A 12,701-nucleotide genomic window follows, 5' to 3' on the forward strand; every position below is an offset into this window, starting at 1 on the left:
AAGACCACCATAATGTAGCATCAAAACCAATTCCATTGTATACAGCAACTGCTCAGCTTACAGTTCTCACTTTCAAGAAACCAACCATGTAATTGGTTGCTATAGGTTACAGCTCCACTTACAATCCAGTGTTCCCAACAAACTATTGTGGGCAGCACAACTGTGAGACAACTAGTGTCCTATGCAGAAAACATACACATCACATGCATAGGTCACCAGCAGTCATAAGGCACTTAATCTATTAAAGGGGATGGCCAAGTTCAGAAACGTCTTACCTCATCATCTGCCATTCCTGTCCATAAAATGTCAGGAGATGGAGGGTCATGAGATCTCTAACCCTTCATGACCAATCTTCCTTCCAGGATTTTATGATAGCATTACAGATCCGGCCCCAACAATGGCATCATTACATGTGGGCTTGGAAAACACAGATTCTTCTATTAGATGGCCAATATGGCATATCCTAATAGCAGCTAGATTATGCATAACCAAGCTATGGAGATCCATAAGGTTTCTGAATATATTAAAGATATGCAATAGAGTGAATGAACAGATGCATTATGAAATCTCCCTAGCAAAGAATATAAAACAAATGGAAATATAGAAAGAAAAAAAGCAGTGCTGAGAGATCAGTTCTTATGCAACACCAATGCCAAATGAGAAGGGATGCAAGCTTGCGGCCATTCCTCCTTTTTATTTACTTAGGTACTCAAATGTTTACATACTTAGAATTGAGGTTAAAATTTAAATTGCAGGGGGTGATTGGAGGTTGAATGTATACCGTATATACTCGAGTATAAGCCGACCCGACTATAAGCCGAGGTACCTAATTTTAACACAAAAAACTGGGAAAACCTATTGACTTAAGTATAAGCCAAGGATGGAAAATGCATTGGTCACCCCCCCCCCCAGTATATAGCCAGCCCCCATGTAGTATATAGCCAGCCAGCCCCCTGTAGTATATAGCCAGCCAGCGCCCCCCTCCTAGGGTCTTCACGTACGGACAGCACACAGAATCACATCAGCCACTTGCCGACTTTGTTTGTGAGCCGCCGGCATTGCGAGGGGACCCGAAGAGGAGCGGAACGAGCCGAGGAGGCACCGGAGCATAGGAAGAAGAAGAGGACCTATGAGGGACGTCGGAAAGGTGAGTACAGTGTTAATTTTTTTTATAGACTCGCGTATAAGCAGAGTTAGGGTTTTCAGCACAAAAACTCGGCTTCTACTTGAGTATATAGTATAAAAATGTATAATAATTGTAAAGAACTATCAGTTGGATAAATGGGCATGTTATATGTATATTGAATATGAAATTTTTATGTATTTAAAAAATATAGTAATACAGAATAGAATATTAAGGTCCTGGAAGTACTATTGCTCATAGACAGATCTCATGAGCCTCCATCTCAGGAATGGCAGCTGATGAGATTAACCCCTTAAGGACACAGGGTTTTTCGGCTCATTTCTCGCTCTCCAACTTCAAAAATCCATAACTTTTTCATTTTTACGTGTACAGACCTGTGTGAGGGCTTATTTTGTGCGTAACAAATTTTACTTTCCCGTAATGTTATTTATTTTAACATGCCGTGTACTGCGAAGCTGAAAAAAAATTCCAAATGTGGAAAAATTGAAAAAAAAAAAACGTCACGTTCCTGTGGGCTCAGTTTTTACGACTTTCACTCTTCACTCCAAATAACACGCCTACTTTATTCTTTGGTTCGGTGCGATCGCGGTGATACCAAATTTATATAGGTTTTATTGTGTTTTAATACATTTTCAAAAATTAAACGAATGTGTACAAAAAAGAAAACATTTTTTTTGTCATCTTCTGACGCTAATAACTTTTTCATACTTTGGCGCACGGAGATGTGTGAGGGGTCATTTTTTGCGAAATGAGGCGACATTTTCATTGCTACCATTTTGAGGTCTGTGCGACATTTTGATCATTTTTTATGTTATGTAAAAAGGTGTAAAAGTCGCATTTTGGACATTTGGCCGCCATTTCCCGCCTCGGTGGTCACCGCTGCCCGTAACCGTTTTTATATTTTGATAGATCGGGCATTTTGGGACGCGGCGATACCTAATATGTTTGTGATTTTTACTGTTTATTATGTTTTATATCCGTTCTAGGGAAAGGGGGGCGATTTGAACTTTTAATATTTTATTAATTTTTTTTTTCTTTTTTTTCCCACTATTTCTTAGACCATCTAGGGTACATTAACCCTAGATGGTCAGATCGCTCCTACCATATACTGCAATACTACAGTATTGCAATATATGGCATTTTTGCAGCACATTCATTACAATGAGCCACTGGCTCATTGTAACGAATCTGCAGATGCCAGATAGTCTCGGGTCAAACGAAGACCCGAGGCTACCATGGCAACCGATCGCCGCGCACCACGTCTTTTAAACGCCGGCGGCGACTTTGCCGGCGGCGTTGAAAGGGTTAATAGCCGCGATCGGTGCAAGCACCGACCGCGGTTATTAGTGGTGGGGGTTCGCTGCAATATGCAACAACCCCCTCCTCTGTATGAAGAGGAAGCGTGCGACACAATTCTGTCAAGTTGCAGTAATAAAAGTGACGCGCAGTGTGAATCTGCACCAGAACGCACCCTTTAGATGCAGAAATATGAGGCACGGCGGACACAAAACTGGAGCAGACACTTCATAAATACATGCAAGCAGTTTAATCGCTTGTATCAGTGCAAACAGTCAGAGAACGGATGCAAACACGTTAATAAATGTTGGCCGGTGACTGTAACATACAGTGCTGCCTTCTCCACAGTAATAAAAGCATATGGGGTCAGATTAAAAATCACCGGTCATAAAATGGTGACAAAACATCCTAATCGCAATACATCACTATGAAGGCAGCGCTCCACTGCCATCTTCATTCTCATGAAGTCTCAATTGTAACTATCATTTAAGAAGGGTGTTCTGTAAAGTTGGGCTTGGCACGGCACAAAGATTCTCACCCGGTATTGTACCATCTCTATGCCAGGCTTCACCCCCCAGGCCACACACTCTACAGTGACAATAACAATACATACAGTCAAAGTTATTTGGGTTCAAGTTCAAGCACCAGAGACACAGAAAATATGTCTTAATTGTCCGACTACACCCCAATATTATAGTGTTTTCATAAAAAGAAAAAAATACTCCAAATCCTTTTATCTAGTATAATCCAGCACCCTATGTTTTTCAGATATGGACGTCATGTCATGTATTACAACGGAGCCCATTAAAGAGAACCTGTCACTAGGAATGTCATTTTTAGCTGGTGACAGGTTCCAATAGGCTATGCTTTGCTGCCTTTGTCAGGATTCTGAATCATTTCAGTAGTTTATAATAATTTATTTTACATTATCAGGCTCCCTGCTAGCAGTGTGTGGGAAGTCCCTGAGGAGAGTACAGCTGTAGCCTGTGTCTTCTTTCCTCCACACGCTTTCATCCAGCTCCCCCCTACTTCTTGTCATGTGCATTGAGCAGGCAGGGGAGGGAGGAAGATGGCGTGGAGGAGAGGAAGAGGAGACACAGGCCACAGCTTCTCCCCCAGGACTCCCCACACACTGCTGGTAGGGAGCTAGGTAATGTAAATGAAACTACAGGGAGCACCATTTCTATCCATACACCTCAATAAAATGGGAATGATTTGTGATATCAGCTTCCTGTTTGTGACACATTACGATACAGGAGGGGGACACTTTTCAAAATGGATGTTGACCATGGTGGCCATTTTGAAGGCGACATTTTGTATCAAACTTTTTTTTTTCAATGGGAAGAGGGTCACATCAGAGGAGCCCCAAAGGTCCGAGCATTCCTGCATGAACAGTTCCCTGGAAAGTGTATAGGTCACTGTGGGTCAGTTGATCGGTCTCCTGATCTGACCCCCATAAACTTTTATCTTTGGGGTCATCTGAAGGCAACTGTCGATGCTGTAAAGATACGTGCAGCTTATAAAACTATGGATACTGAAAGCCTGTGCTAGAGTTTCTTCTGCGGTCTTCAGCGTGTCAAGAGTGGGAGAAGAGGGTACCATTGACAATCCAACACAATGGGCAGCACATTGAACACATCTTAGAAGTGGTCATAAACTTCTAAATAACTCATGAAAGAATAAAGTCATGGCCGCCATTGTCAACACCCATCTTGAAAAGTTTCCCAACTCCCAAATACTAATTGTGCCACAAAAGGAAAGTTGAAATCACCAACCATTCCCATTTTATTTAGGTGTATCCATATAAATGGTGCACCCTGTATTATAAACTACAAGGCATTTTTTTTAAATCAGCATAGCCTAGGCTATTGGAAACTGTCCCCAGCAAATAATCACATTCCTAGTGACAGGATCACGTTCAGTTTTTGGGTTAGCGTAATGATACATCAATACCTCCAGGGGGCAATGCAACCTCTTATATAAGACAGTGTTCCATATGAGGGCACACTGGTGCCCAGGTTCAACAAGCATCTGTAGTGGGCATTGCAAAGGTAAAGGATGTGAGGCTGCATCTTTTTCTAGAAAAATTACTTTTTTTCCCTCCCCCCATAAATCTTATATTTCTTATACATACAGACACAGCTTATGGAAAAAGAGTAGTGTAGTAATCGATTAGAATAATCAGCTATTAAGAAGGGATTTCTAGGATTTATAGATTTTATAGTCTGGATTTATAGTATAAGTTTGTGCTGGTATTTCAGCTTAGTAATACAGAAAGGAATGGACCCATGGATAAACGTAGAGCTGTTTTTGGAAGAAAGTAGCAATGTGTTTTATCCTCTGGAAAATCCCTTTAAAAGTAAATCTACCAACACAATTCATCATGATAAACCAGTAGTTTTACTCAGATCCAGGAACAGTGACTGTGTTAATCTTCTTATATTTGTTATCCATGGCCTGCTTCCTTCTAAAAACTTTTAAAATTATGCTAATGACCTGAATGAGTATTACTAGAGCCCCTCCATGCTGCGGATTCAGAATTGGTTTTACACTCTGCTCTATTGGCACTTCCCCTCCCTCTGACTGATGTAATCTCACACAGTGGGAAGGGGAAATGCCCATAGTACTGTGTGACAGCCTGTGAAGTGCCAGCACAGAGTGGCTCTGGTAACAACCCAGAGCCCTTCTGACTCATTAGCATAATTGTAAATGTTGATTTTAGAAGGAAAGTATAAGATGATTACTACAGTCACAGTGCCTGGATCAATGAGTAAGTGTCCCTGGTTTATCATGATGGATTATGATGTTAGATTTGTTTTAAGCTGGACAAACCCATACAAATCAATAACATCCACGGACTACAACTTTTACAACTACTAATAACATTAGATTGAAGTAGCTGTGATTAGAGAGATGCTATAATGTAATAAACCAAAGGTTAGTGTTGACATTTCCCAGAAGCCTCAGTTTCAGGACAGGGCCATGTACGCAGTAATGGCCTTATAAAATACACAGCCGTCTGCTTAATGTAACTGCAACTTTGCAAATGTTGTGATACTGTACCTGCCAATTTTGCGTGGACGCAGGCTGCAGACTGACTTGCTTGCTCATATGCTGGACCTCAAAGGGGATGGTCCATGCTTGGCCATTCCAGATTTTAATTTAAGTGTTCAAACCTGAAGCTCCTTAAAGGGGTGGTCCAGAGGTTGCTATATATGTGCTGGTACTGCAGCTCTGATGTAAATGAAGCTTAGTAGCAATACCATGTACCACCTATGGCCAGGAGAGGAGCTGTCTCCGGGGAACCCATATAATCCACGCCTGTAGCGCTATACATACATACATACAGCAAAACATTTTTAATCTGGCATCATGAATACTTGATGGGCTGCAAGTTATGTAAAACTCTGTTTAAAGCATCAAGAACCTTTTCGAAGTTAAAACCTGATATTTATACAGATAAATGATGTAAAGATGGTTCCACTTGCTATTTTAGGGCAGAACAAACTTCAGAAAGTCTCTCAAGCATTTTGCTGGCCCAATACAGAAAATTTACCAAAATGAGATATATATTTATTTTATATGTTTAACCTGTGTAGAAAGCAATCCAATGTTTAACCTGTAACATCAGAACTGAATTAAAGGCATCAGAGCTGAATACGGTTATTTTTAATGCAGGTTTAACATGGATTTGCCTTTAAAGATGTGATCACACGTTGTGTTTGTTAACACATTGTAAACCCAATGTAGTTAACATGACATTTACAGCACATTAGCATTGTGTTAACAATGCAGCTATAACAACATTTTTATGTAAACGCAACATGTGAACAGCCCGTAAATGTTTTCAGTCTAAAAGAAAGGAAGGGTACATGACCCCAGGGGGCGAATAGGATGATAACGGCACTGAATTTTAAAGGTCAATACATTTAGAATTAACTATTTTGACAAGTTAGTGTCATCTTTCCCCAGGAAAAAGGTGCAAAAACTGCTAGCTTATAACCTCACAACCACTAATTAATACTCTTATATCTTTGTTATTTCTATTAAAATAATCCAATCATCTACCCGCCATATAATTCTCCCTGCCCCCTGGTCTTGCTTGTCAGGTATATAGAAGAACTATATGATTATAACACTGCTTGAGGCTTCAGTGCCCCCATAGTCTGTAAACTATGTGACTAATATGGCAGTTATAGAGTACACCCCCCTTTAAAAATTTATCCAATTGCCCATTTTTGTTGCTTTAATATCATATCTGTTTCTAAGTAAGATGTCTGACAGCCAAAGTGTCCATTATTCCGACTCCCAGGAAGAGATAAAACTTAGAAATAGAGAGCACTTAAACCAACCTGGGGGGGGGGGGGTTGTATTTTGGGGAAAATGCCACTTGTCCTATGTCACACGTACCCACAGGTTGCATTATTTATTGTAGCCTCTCTTCCCCTCTTTATTAGCAGATCTTAAAGGGAGTCCAGGAGAATATGGCATCAGGTACCACTGCTTGTAAGTCACGTACCATCCCAAAATCCCAAAACTAGTCCCTAGAAGTTTTTGTGAGAAATCATGAAAATAAATGGAAGTACAAAAAAACATAAAAATCCACACAAAAATCAGAAACGCGAGTGACAAAGTCAAGAAATTGATCAGATGCTTTTGCCAGGACTTTTCAAAGCGGACAAAATGGGCGACTGCAGCTTCTTCTAGAATCATCAGGGTACAATATGGCAGCAAGAATGAGTGGCCAGATATGTCAAATCCATCCCAGAATCCTCCACTGGAGATACAGGACCTCTTATCTGTGAAGCCAGGCCTGATGTCCAGCAAAGCTGATGAGTTATAACATGTGCCAGTGGCGTTCTCTATCAATATGAAGAACTTGGTGCAGGTGAACCAGATCATGCTTCCTACAAGGAGGGCACCCAGCCTGCGGAAAACTGTGCCCAGGCTCCGAGTAGCTACATAGCTGGTCAATGCGATGAAAGGTAAAAGACAGAGGAAGGTCCATCCCCAGGAAACTTTGACAAAATACCTAAAGGAAATGATAAGAAAGGAGAAATGTAAAAAAAAAAAAACATGTGTGCGTTAACCCCGCAGCCCCCAGCCGGTGCACGCAGATCAGTCCATTGTATTGTATAAGGGATCAAGGTATCCCTAGTGTAAGGCCCCTTCCACACTAGCGAGTGTGTTGCGATGAACTCGCATCACACTCGCAACGCAAGCTGCCGGGAACGCACGGCCCGAACGCTGCACCGCGGGAGTGAACTGACATGCTGAGTTCACTCCCGCGGTGCAGCGTTCGGGCCGTGCGTTCCCGGCAGCTTGCGTTGCGAGTGTGATGCGAGTTCATCGCATCACACTCGCTAGTGTGGAAGGGGCCTAAGTCCTCTAATGGGACAGTAAAAAAGTTACATTTTTAAAATAACAATAAAAACCCTGACCAAACAGATATATTATATTACAGTACACATATTGTGCAGGGTACAAAAAAATAATAATAAAGAACTAATTAAAAATAGCAAGTTAAGTGCTTCCTACCTCACAAAAATATATAACAGAAAGTGATCAAACAGTGAGATGTCCCCTATAACTGCACCAATCTAACCCTTACATTTTGCGGCAATAAACAAGCCCTAATAATCCTCTTCTGATTGAGGAGTAAAAACGTTACAGTACAGGTACTGCAGGGTAACCCTGACTCTGGATACAAATATTAGGGGTCCTATCCCATTCCTTCCTATCATTGAAGTAGAACAGCAGCTTTTACAAGAGCTAAGAACATGTAGCGGACTTAGTTGCAATAACTACATACAACCACTAGGAGGTGCCCGCACAACCACACAATGACAAGACATTGACCTGCAGAGACTCCGCCCCCGGGCACTCACACATTTAGGACGTTCTTCTTGTTGTTGAAGTAAGAGTCGGGCAATGGCCATTGCTCCTTAACCAGGGAACCGACGAGCGAGATGACCGCCAGACCCCATGCAGCGTGGCGGCGGGACACCTCATTGAAACAACTTTTTCGTGTCCACGACGCAAAAGCCTCCAGGTGCTCCATGCTGGGGCCAGGCCGTCGTCTGTCATAAATCACGTGACATCTTGCGCCAATCAGCAAACAACAGACTCCGGGCAAGGTGGTATGTTCCAAAATGGAGCCTCCTGACTCATCGGGAGTGGGGTTTTTTTATGGCCGAGAATTAACTTTATTAACAATAACATATTTACAACACCCATTACTATACCACTACATAACGCAATGCATATACTTTATATAATGTCATTTTGTGCTCAAAATACTCCACTACAATGATGATCATTCCCATGTAAAGGTCCCGAGAAAGCAGTTCTATAGCTGCACAAAGTGATAATATGAAATTGTGTTCTGCCTACACATCTACTGGGCATATGGTAATGGCAGAACATTTAGTAGAAGCTACTCTTTGCCCCAGATACTAAAGGTGTTTTCACATTATCAGTGAGATTTGTCACAAAGTGTTTGAGACCAACAGTGATCTAGTTGATCTCCCACAATTTCCCACAATAGATTAAAAAATGAAAACTCACCTCTGATTGGTTGTCAAGAGCAACTAGAAAATTTTTGGTCTCAGACACTTCTGGTATAGTGATGGGAAGTCCGGCTCTTCTTAACAAGCTAATCATTAAGAGCGGTGTCACATATGGCATTGTTAGTCTGTTTTTAAAACACATCCATTCTGTCTGTTTTTCCCAATCATCTTAATAGATAAGCAGGTTGTAAGCAGCCAAACACATGGTAAACGGTCAAAAACTGAAAAAAAACTGATGCGTTTTTAGACGGACGGAAACGGCATGCTTTAAAACTGACCAAAAACGCCATGTGTTGCATCACCCTAAGAAGAGCCAGGCCCTTCTGGCTCCTCAATGGCGCCTATTAAATATATAATAGAGGGCCTCAGTCCAGCCAGTCCCTCACGCCACATCATTTTTAACCCGATTTTGGTGAGCCAATTAGTGGCGGGTTAAGTTAGCCTTCGGCTCACTGAGGGGAACCGACTCCCGTTGTTTATTGAAAAGAGATGGAACTTAGAGCCGGTTCGTACGAACAACCCATCACTATTCTGGTAAATCTCCACCTATATGTCACCCATAACTCACAACATCTCTGGTGGCCAAAAAGGGACAAAGTATTTTTGTAGCCTGCATGTTTACAAAGTTCCCTTTTCAAAACCCAAAGAGAAAGGTGGCGGTGTGGCTCTTTGTAACTCACTCAGAGGTCCAAATCGTTGGAACCAGAAGCATTTATTGACTTTAAAAGTTGCAACACATTTCAGCTCTGGACCGGAGCTTTCATCAGTTTGCCTGCTGAAAACTCCGGTCTAGAGCTGAAACGCTTCACAACTTTTAATGTCAATAAATGCTTACGATTTGGACCTCTAAGTGAGTTACAAAGCCTGCTCCGCCGCCACCTTTCTCTTCGGGTTTTCATATGCTCTACCAATATGTCTTCGTGATCCTGGTCCCTAGGTGAACGTGGTTACTGAGGATCGACAGATATACTCCCACTTCATGAAAAGCCTTGTCACCTTAATCCAGGTGAGAGTTTAGAATCACATATTTTTTTATTTTCTGCATGACTGTATAACATGAGGTTTCCACTTTGTTCTTATTCCTCTTGTATTTTAACTATCCTGCTCGTTGGGGTGCTTTGGCTCCGTTCCGAAACCCTTATCTCAGGTGTTCTTTGGCAAAGTTCCCTTTTGTAAGACTTTTTCTGTGGCCACAATATGAGAGAAAGGGTCCACAATGTAAGGGAGAGGCGATAACTACATTTCCAGTTAGAATAAGCTACTTTTTGCCCCAGATATTAAAGCCGTTTTCACATTATGGGGCACATTTAGCTACCTATCCGAGGAGTTCACGGAAAGTGCATTGTCCGTGTATGATGCACTGTGCCGTGATTCACTAATGTCGTGCACCCGATATCGTGCATGTGTTGCTTCCCCGCTCAGGTCCGACAGAGTTCATCTTCTTCCTGGTGCATGTAATTGCTTGATCTTGCAACACAATTTGAAACTTAAATCCCGCGTACAGTCCGAATCAGTTGGACCGTCCAACGGCATGCCCCCTGATTTTTGTTGCATGAAAGAGTCGCAGCCACGCCACAATCCAATCGCGTGCGACACAATCCCAAAAACGTTGGAAAACCTGACGAAAGTGCCGTGGGACCTTAGTAAATAAGGGGGAGGGTCCACAATATAAGGGACAGGTGATGGGGCCACAAAATGAGGGAAAATAAGCTCTTGTGGACATCTTTGTTGACACTGATACTTCCTAATAGAAGTCTCACTTCATCAGGCAAAAACTACCAATGTTATACCCTCAGACTAATAGTTAATCCCTGACAGTTTTTCCAATCAAGTGTTTTAATCCCTTCCCGACATTTCAAGTAATAATAATTCCTTTATTTTTTATAAAGGACGTAATGGTACTGCATGGCAGGAGGTGCGTTCCTGCATCATGCAGTACTATTACGTCAAGCTTCTGGCACCACAAGCTGCTATAGCCGACACTCACCTCTAACACCCGGAGATTCCTCTGATCGCGGGTGTTACACACTGCGTTCACGCTTGACTGTGGCATGTAAGGGGCATCTCAAGTGATTTGGACCCAGCTTACCGTGGGGTCGGTGCTCTGATGGCAGTTCCGAGGTCTGCCCTGTGCCCCGGGGCTGCGCAATATTTTCATGCTCAGTTTGTTACATAACACAGTGTAATTCATCTGTATTAAACTGTATTATATGAAAGATTGCTTGAACAAATTAAAAACACTTAATTATTTTTATTACAAAAACTTAATTAATTAAATAAAGTAAAAGTCCCCTAAACACAAACATTCCCTATACACATCTAATAAAGTAAAATAAAAACACAATCACCAAAAAACCCCACATATTTGGTATCGTAGCGTCTGTAACAATCTGTACAATAACTCAGAAACATATTTGGACCAGCTTGTTGAACGCAAAAACAAAAACAAAAGAGACTTGCCATAAATGTTAATTTTTCATAAAATCCCTTCACAAAAATGTTCCAAAAGGTGATTGAAAAAAAGCTATGTGAACCAAAATGGTACCTCTGAAAAAGACAACTCAGCATGTAAAAAATAAGCCATAAACGAGCTCTGTCAACCAAAAAATATTAAAGTTATATCTCCGAAAAGATGGCAATATGAAAACAAATGAGATTTTCTGTATAACCGTATTTTTCGGACTATAAGGCTCACAAAAAATCTTTTGATTTCCTCTGAAATCAAAAGTGTGCCTTATATATGAACCACATTTACAACAGTTGCCTTGAACTGTGCACAGGTCTGCCACTTGCTGGTAATTCATCCTTATAATCAGGTGCGCCTTATAATCCGCTGTGCCTTATATGACCCTAGATGTTTTAGCAGGCATTTATTGATGGTGCGCCTTATAATCCAGTGCGCTTTATAGTCCGAAAAATAGTTTTTTTCCAGTAAAATTGTAAAAATATTTTAATAAACTGTTTAAATGAGGTATCACCGTAATCGTAATGATCTATAGAACAAAGATACCGTATATACTCGTGTATAAGCCGAGTTTTTCAGCACAAAAAATGACACGAGTCAATATAAAGTAAAAAATACTCCAAAAATAATAAACTTATATACTCACCCTCCAGTGGCCCCGATGTGCAGCGCTGCTCCCCCAATGTCCGCGCGTCTCGTCTTCAGGCTTCCGCGCCGTCTTCTTTCTTCTGCTGGGCGCCACCATGTTTTTCCTAGTAGCGGCGTGTCATACTATGCGCCTGCCGGCCCGGGGAAGATCAATGGCGGCGCCCTGCAGAAGAAAGAAGACAGCACGGAAGCCTGAAGACGAGCCACGCGGACATCGGGGGAGCAGCGCTGCACATCGGGGCCACCGGAGGGTGAGTATATAAGTTTATTTTTTTTTAATGCTGGGCTGGGCTGTATGCTACTGGGGGCAAGCTGTATACTACATGGAGCAGGCTGTATACTACTGGGGGCAAGCTGTATACTACTGGGGGCAGGCTGGGCTGGCTGTATACTGCTGGGGGCAAGCTCGGCTGGCTGTATACTGCTGGGAGCAAGCTCGGCTGGCTGTATACTATAGGGGGCTGGTTGGCTATATACTGGGGGGGGGGGGTCTGTGACCAATGCATTTCCCACCCTTGGCTTATACTCGAGTCAATAGGTTTTCCCAGTTTTTGGTGGTAAAATTAGGGGTTCTGGCTTA

General features: G+C 42.0%; 1 protein-coding gene across 1 annotated transcript; it reads right to left on the reverse strand.

Annotated features, from left to right (window-relative positions):
- Positions 1 to 2,671: 2,671 nt before the first annotated feature.
- FITM2 (fat storage inducing transmembrane protein 2) lies at positions 2,672 to 8,595 on the reverse strand. Its single transcript, XM_072111040.1, has 2 exons — positions 8,329 to 8,595; positions 2,672 to 7,472 (listed from the first exon to the last, which is right to left on the reverse strand). Exons 1-2 carry the CDS (start codon positions 8,499 to 8,501, stop codon positions 6,863 to 6,865), a joined length of 783 nt encoding a protein of 260 aa, XP_071967141.1. The 5' UTR covers positions 8,502 to 8,595; the 3' UTR covers positions 2,672 to 6,862.
- Between the last annotated feature and the right edge of the window lie 4,106 nt (positions 8,596 to 12,701).

The sequence above is a fragment of the Engystomops pustulosus genome, chromosome 6 (assembly GCF_040894005.1).
Source record: "Engystomops pustulosus chromosome 6, aEngPut4.maternal, whole genome shotgun sequence".
Taxonomy (NCBI): domain Eukaryota; kingdom Metazoa; phylum Chordata; class Amphibia; order Anura; family Leptodactylidae; genus Engystomops; species Engystomops pustulosus.

What these genes read in the sequence shown, in the direction of transcription:
- FITM2 (XM_072111040.1), bottom strand. Translation starts at nt 8,501, where the DNA reads ATGGAGCACCTGGAGGCTTTTGCGTCGTGGACACGAAAAAGTTGTTTC. An exon ending in AAGAAGAACGTCCTAAATGT is followed by an intron (nt 7,473 to 8,328) that starts GTGAGTGCCCGG and finishes CATTTCCTTTAG; the next exon opens with GTATTTTGTCAAAGTTTCCT.